This window comes from Octodon degus, unplaced genomic scaffold, assembly GCF_000260255.1.
Source record: "Octodon degus isolate 3935 unplaced genomic scaffold, OctDeg1.0 scaffold00122, whole genome shotgun sequence".
Taxonomy (NCBI): Eukaryota; Metazoa; Chordata; class Mammalia; order Rodentia; family Octodontidae; genus Octodon; species Octodon degus.
The window spans coordinates 5,817,915-5,825,425 of record NW_004524698.1 but is presented as its reverse complement, the minus strand read 5'-3'; the positions used below and the strand labels follow the sequence as shown (position 1 = coordinate 5,825,425).

Here is a 7,511-nt window from a genome sequence, read left to right as displayed (position 1 = left end):
TGGAGGTTTCAGTCCATACTTGGCTGGCTCCAAGGAAGACTGGCACGTGACAGAGGGCAGCAGTTCATGGTGGTGGAAGACAGCAAAGAGCAAAAGGAGGAGCAGCAGCTGTGGAAGCTGGGTCATGAATTAATCAGAAATTCTACAAGCCTACCCCAATGACTGGATGAGGCTTTGCGGGAGACAGCTAGACACAAATCAGAACATTCTACCTCTGGTCCCACAGTATCAGCATTCCTGAAAACTCCAATTCCCAAGTCTCCTGGAAGATCTAAGGCAAACTCTTAGCTGTGAGCTTCTGTACAAATGAAAAATTAAACACAATCAATGGCACAAGAAAAACTTTACCATTCCAGAATGTATAAACAGGAAGATACAAACCATTGGGATCAAAGCAAGTCCAAAATCCAGAAGGGCAAACATTAAGTCCTTTAGTTCCATGTGGAACATCCAGAGCAATCTGTGCCAAACTGTAAGCTCCATGTGGCTCCACCCCTATGGCATTTTGGTGGTTGTACGCCATATAACTTTTTTCTTAGGCCTGCTTTGCTTCCTCCTTGCAATTTTTCTTAGGTGATCCACATTCTTGGCTTTTGCAAACTCCTGGGGTTTCCAGTGAATAGGTCCCTCACTCACAGCTTTATACACTTCCCTCTCAGGGACACACTGCCTGGCCTCCAAGGCCTTCTAAAATCTAGGTGGAAGACAGCTTAACCTCAACACTCTTGCATTCTGCATGTGCCTAAAACCAGTGCCACATGGATGATGCTGAGGTCTGCTGCCACCTGAAGCAATGGCCAGGCTTTCTTCTCTCTTGGTTATGGGGTTGAGTGCCTGGATGGCTGATCACTGTGACCCTGATTCTGAGGAACAAATTCTATATGCCACTGCCATTCTGGAACCTGGTGTGGTTGCTGCCACCATTCTAACACATGGCACTCTGCAACTTTTTCCTCAAAGCAAACTTTCACTTTTGTATTTCTGAGGCTGCTAAGGGTGGAGTCCTGCTTCACGTCATTCTCTCAGGTTATCTTTTCTATGTTCTTATTTCTTCTCAGCAGTGGAGATCCTCTCAGCTGTATCTTTGCAGTCCACAGCTTTACTGGAGCTTTCTTTCTGGCCAAATTCACAACATTTTAAATCATCCTACTGGTTCTTTGTTCTTGATTCTCAACATAAATCTGACTAAAAGCCCCCAATAATAGCCATCCACCACCTCAACATTACTGCCTTGAAATTTCTTCTGCCTTTAATCTCAGTCTCAGGTGAAGTCTTTTTTTTTTTTTTTTTTTTTTTGAGGGCTGATACAGAGTTTATTGAATTAGGATTTTCTATTTACAATTGAGATCACATCTACATACTATTCTGCTAGTCTACATGGATACATTACCTCTAACGAGCTTAAGACTTATGATGGTGGGCTCAGTCACACACACTCACTCACTGCTTTAAAGCAGTAATGCATACATTACACTCCTCCTATAAAGCCAACTTTGATTAAAAACCACTAGTTTGAAAGACCAGTCTGATTTTTAAGATGAACAAAGAAGATACACGCTGTGTGATCTAAAGTCTATCTTAGCCACTTTGTACAGTTGCTATCTTATTGGACTACAGTATATATTTGTAAAGGACACCAATTAGGGGCACCATCTGGTGTTCATTTTACCAGACAATTGGCTTCCTCTCCTCCCCGCGAAGCTCTGACCAGAGTTCTCCGTTGTGAAGACAGAAAGGACCCAGCAATCCCGCGGCAGAGACCCATCATTACTCGGAGGCTGCCTTTATCCTACCATGCTATGCAACTTGCAAATAGTTCAGAAATGGGAACATGGACTGCCAAACTTAAAACCCAGGGACACAGAGTGTCGGCTAGAATGAGGCAAAAAAGCCATGGGCAGGAAAGTAAGTGGTGGGTATGAAAAGCCAAGGTACTCTGCCCGACACCAGCATTCATGCGCTTCAGCCAGAGCCCTCGGAGCCAGCGCAGCAGAACTGCTCAGTCCACCTCCAGGTCATGCAAGACTGAGGCTCAGCCGGGCCTCTGCTAGGCGTAGGTGCCCCCGGTGATGAGGAGCTCGTAGGCAGGGTCTCTACTTCTCCTGCACAGCACGATGCAGGCGCACAGCATGCCCAGCAGCTGGATGGCTGCGAAGGCCAGTGCTGCCCAGATGACATGCATCATGATCTCCTGCAGCTTCTTTACAACCAGAGCCTCGCACCCCTCAGTGTAGAGGTCGGAAGGGTTGGCCAGGCTGCCGTTACAGTTGCTTGCAGTCTCTCTGCAGCAGCTAAGAGGGACACTCTGGTTTTTGGTTTCTTTGAACCAATCTGTGTTTTCCCAGTCTGAATAGTTATGAATTCCACAACAGTGCAGCTGCCTCTGCACATAGTCAATAGCCTGGCTGGCAGCGTCGGGGTTGGTTCCGTTGTAAGTCTTATACACTTTCTGAATGCTTCGGTCAACCTCATTTTCCACCTTTGCTCTGTAAATGTATCCCAAAACAACTACGACAACTTCTGTGACAAAAACCAAGAGCAGGATGATGACAAACGTGGCGAGTCTGCAGCGGCTTTCCCGGATCGTGGCGCAGCAGCCAATGAGCCCAATGATGAAAAGCAGGGCTCCCACAGCGATGATCACCACAGCAGGGATGAGCGTGTAGACATCCTCAAAGAAGTGGTCATAGTCATCATAGGTGATGAAGACGTACGCGCCTACGTAGCACAGAATGCCAGCTGCCCCCCAGAAGATGAGGTTGAGGAAGACCAGCACGGTCTTCGAGGAGGTGATGCCGCATTGGCCCATGGCGCCAGCGGCCGCAGACCCCCACCGGCCAGCGGGGCGGCGCTCCCCGAGTGCGGCGGCAATGGCGGCGACGCCTCCCCCTCAGGTGAAGTCTTGAGACATGAATAAAATGCAGACAAACTTTCTGCCAATCCATAATGTATATCATCTGGAGTCCAACACCTGGTGCATTCATTTTTTTTTCCAGCAGAAACCTCCTCAGCCAGGTCTTTACAAGAAGGATTTCTATCAGCATTCTGGTTTTCTGAGCTCTGACCAGAATCTCCTATACAGAACAGCCAAAAGCATTCCAGCACTTCTCTTTCAGATGACTTCTCCAAACTCTTCCTATCTCTTCCCATAAGCATTCTCAAAGGCTTGTAATCCAGATGGTCAGGTATAGCCATAGAAACGACCCCACTTCTTGGTGTCAAATTCTGTCTTAGTTATTTTTTCCTTGTAGCTGGAGTAAAATACTCAACACCCCAAATTAAGGAAAGAAAAGTTTATTTACCTCATAGTTTGTGGTGGTTTCAGTACATAAGCAGCTGGCTCCAAGGCAGAGAGGCACATGGCAGAGTGCAGCAGTTCATGGTGGCAGAAGACAGCAAAGAGCAAAGGGAAGGGCAGTGGCTGCCATAGCTAGCAAGCCTCTTTCTCCTCCTTATATTGTATTCAGGATATCCTCACCAGGGCAGGTGTAGCACTCGCACCCATCATCCAGCATTGGATCATGAATTAATCACAAACTCTAGAAGCCCACCCCAATGACTGCATGAGGCTTTGAGGGAGACAACTGGAAATAAAGTATCACACCTGCACTGGCTCTTGGCTGGACCTCTGTACCGGCCATGTGCAGACACATGGAGCTGAGTCATGGAGATCACTGAACTGCACACACTTCCTCTTTACTCCCACTCTCTTCAGAGGGATGTTTCTGAGAGAAGATTGTAAGGTGTAAAGGAAGATAAGTATAAAGGAGGAGAGACAATTGGGTATCACATCAAGATTAGTGATTGAAGGTAGGTGTTTGGGGAGGGGAGTAAGCTAGAAAAAATGCTAAGGGAAAAGCAGGTATGTGTATGAGAGAGAGATTCACAGTTGAAGATAGTACATAGATGGTGTGTGCGGAGCACCAAGATCTGTTCTGCTGTATTGGCAGGTGCTTGGGGACATTAGGAGCTCAAGTCAGAGTTCAGGCCAGGACCCAAGAACTGGATATCACAGAACTATAGATGGGATTGCAACCACAAGTACTGGATAACCTTCTCTCATAAGATGGGTGTATTTAGACTCCTAGACCTATGAGATCCAATCTCGATAAGCCGAATGATATAAAACAACAGAAATTTGTTGTCTTACAATTTAAGGTAAAAATGTACAATGTATTAATTATTGAAAATGTCCTATTAATCAGCTTGGAAAGTGTCTCATTGATATTTGTTTCTCAATAAAAAAAATTTAAAAAACCAATTTAAAGTAAAAGTCCAAAACCAGTTCTCTCTGAAAGTTATAAGTAAGTCTTCTCCTTTGCCTTTCTCAACTTCTGGTGATGGTTGAGCTTTCCTTGATGTCCAACTACAATGCTCCAATCTCTGCTCCATAATCTCATGACCTTTCTCTCTCTCTCTCTCTCTCTCTCTCTCTCTCTCTCTCTCTCTCTCTCTGTATCTGTCCCTTCCTGTGTGTTCTTTCCTTTTCTGATAGGAACAATAGTCCCCTAGGATTTAGGGCCCACTCTGATCCAATATGGTCTTATCTTAACTAATCACTTCTGCTGAGACCCTGCCTTTGGAAGTTGTACATAGACATGAATCAGAAGGAGGCTGTTCTACCCAATTACATGGTGACAAGCACTCGGAGTGAACCTTTTAGAAATGAATGCCCAAACTGCAACCCCAAACCCACTTATTGCAAAGTGACAACACTGCAATTAAATTTGAAAACTGAGATTTTAGTTTAGAAAAAAACCATTTCTATCCAATGCTCACTTACTGGGGTGACTTGGTTCTTGTGCTGGCAGAGAGGTCTTTGTATCTCTATGGTGGCATGTGTGTCATGGATTCAACACCACTGGTGAAAAGGAATAAAAGCAAGCAACACTCTGGTGGGTAAAAGGAACCTGTTTGTTGAGAAATGAAAAGAAAGATAGAGGAGGAAAAATATAAGGCAGAAGAGGGGGGATATGGGGCAAAGGCTGAAAGAGTTGGGGAATGAGTAGTGAGAAACATATTTGCCTGGTATACGGTTGTACCCCTGATACTGATTGAACAAAAAAAGAGACTCTATTTTTTTTTTTTTTTTTGCAGAACCAGGGATTGAACTCAGGCCCCTGCCCTTGCCAGGGAAGTACTTATTCCACTGAGCCATCTCCCCAGCCCTGGAGACTCTATTTTTTTTTTTTTTTTTTTTCAGAACCAGGGATTGAACTCAGGCCCCTGCCCTTGCCAGGGAAGTACTTATTCCACTGAGCCATCTCCCCAGCCCTGGAGACTCTATTTTTTTTTTTTTTTTTTTGGAACCAGGGATTGAACTCAGGCCCTTGTGTTTGCCAGGGAAGCGCTTATTCCACTGAGCCATCTCCCCGGCCCCTGAGACTCTATTTTAAGGAAGGGCCACTTAAGTTAAACTCACTCCTTCAGCTCCTCCCATTTAGCTAACCATAAACTTAGAAAAAGCAGTATCATAAAATAGAAACAAATAGAACAACTTGGGGAATAAGGCAATCATTAAGCCACACTGCCCCGCAATACACACATGGTCAACAGTGTCTGGGAAATGTAAACCTTGTAGCACTCCTGTGACATTCTTGTACAATTCCTGAAAATGCAGTAATGAGGTAATGTGGTTACTATGGAAACCTGAAAAGTATATAACCTAAAAACAAAGTTCAGGCTGGTACCAACAATTTGGGGGTCTTGACCCAAAGTCAGGATATAAGTCTTGAAAGAACATTTAAAAGATTTTTTTGTTCCCACAATTTTTCTTTCTCATGAGAGCTTTCTTCACTGAAACCGCTGCAGCAAGTGGCTGCTACTTTTTCGGACAGCTGCATGACATTTGGAATATTCTTGCTTAGGATGTAGCCTTGAGTTTTCAGTTCAAAGTACAGTCCTCAGGTGAGATCAGCTCAGTGCCTGACCACCTGATATGGAACAACCAAATCATTTGAGATTAGAGTGTCCCTCTAATGCTATGAAGGCCCCTCTGAGCTTCCTTATTGGGGGTAATGTGAAGTATGCTACTTAAATGAGCTAAATTATGAAAGTGCACCCTTCTGTACTGAGTCTGGTAACTATCTTGCTCTTATATCAGAGCACTTATCTTCAAAGCATTCAGTACCAGGCAAAAGCCTTGACTTTTTTTCCCCTTTGAAAAGAAATAATCAGAATGTCTGCTCTATCCAGCACTTTGGATGTGTGATTTCATTATTCATGGTTAGTGCGCCTCTTCTGCCTTCTGATCTGTAGTTACGGAATGTGTGCATAGGAGGCTTTCTGTTCTCTTTAACCTCTCAGCCCAGAATAACTTTCCATTTATTCATCTGATAAAGTGCTGATACCGTGAGCCAGCATATTTTAAATTTATCAAGACACAAACACAGCATTAGATTTATCTAGCCCAGATCAGCAACTAGGTTCCTGTCGGCGCTCCTCAAGTGTTTGTTGGTGATGAACAGCAAGTGGGACCTGTGGAGTTTTTCCCAACCATAAAATCCAGGAGGAGGAAGGAAAATGCCAGTGCTGCAGTTGTAAGAACAACCCACATTCTACCACTAGCATTATACTCTATTATTAGTGTGGCAAAGTAAATATATGAATAATTTCAGCCTTGACTAATGAAGAAATCCCTAAAATATACACAAAAAAAACCTTTCAATTAACATTTTTCATTAGAACCAGATGTGGTAGTGTATGCCTGTAATCCCAGCACATGGAAGGCTGGCGCAGAAGAATGACCTTCAGTTCCAGATCAGTCTGAGCTACATAGTCACAAAAAAGTAATAAATAGACAAATACGCAAATAAAATAAGGGCCGGCCAAACACCTCAGTGGATTAAAGCACCTGAAAGGAGGTGCAGGGGCCAGGGGTTTGATCCCTGGGCCTGCTATGCTGGCCCAGCCCTTGGGGCACCCTGAGACGGCAATTGAGACTAGACATGGTGGCGCATGCCTGTAATCCCAGCTCTTGGGAGGCTGTAAACAGGTGAATCACTATGAGTCTGATCTAGTGGTGAGACCCTGAACACCCTGTGAACCTTTCCCTAAAAAAATACAAAAAAAGAAAAATAATAATAATAAAATAAAATTCTTCAATGGCTCTATACTTTTCTGATAAGGACCCTATCATTAACTTCTGAGGACCCTGCCTGTGTCTCTAGCCTGGCCTTGCCCCAGTCTCCCCTTTTTCTTCTGCTCTCAGATATTCCACCTGGCTTTAATTCCAGAGGAATGATACTTCCCCTCACTTCTTCCTGTGAGTTCAGTGTTCATTTTTTACTTTACCTGTGTGTATCTCCCACTTGTCCTCTTTTTACCTCAGCAATCATTTTCCTGAGGAAGCCTTTCCTGATTTACTCTCTCTTCCACCTACTGTTCTCCTTGATCAGTAGGGTCAAGGCACAGCACTGTGTTTGCTTGTGAAGAACTTCTGTAAAGTCATAATCAGCTGGATATGTTGCAATGAGAAGTGCTATGACAGCTCAAGGGCAGATAGAAGAACC

At 44.4% G+C, this 7,511-nt stretch overlaps 1 protein-coding gene across 1 annotated transcript; it reads right to left on the bottom strand.

Moving 5' to 3' along the window:
• Positions 1-1,560: 1,560 nt before the first annotated feature.
• Positions 1,561-2,874, bottom strand: LOC101586572 (tetraspanin-3). Its single transcript, XM_004640280.2, has one exon. It carries the CDS (start codon positions 2,807-2,809, stop codon positions 2,048-2,050), a length of 762 nt encoding a protein of 253 aa, XP_004640337.1. The 5' UTR covers positions 2,810-2,874; the 3' UTR covers positions 1,561-2,047.
• Positions 2,875-7,511: the final 4,637 nt, after the last annotated feature.

Excerpts from the sequence above, each read along its gene's own strand:
- LOC101586572 (XM_004640280.2), bottom strand. The coding sequence starts at position 2,809 with ATGGGCCAATGCGGCATCACCTCCTCGAAGACCGTGCTGGTCTTCCTC.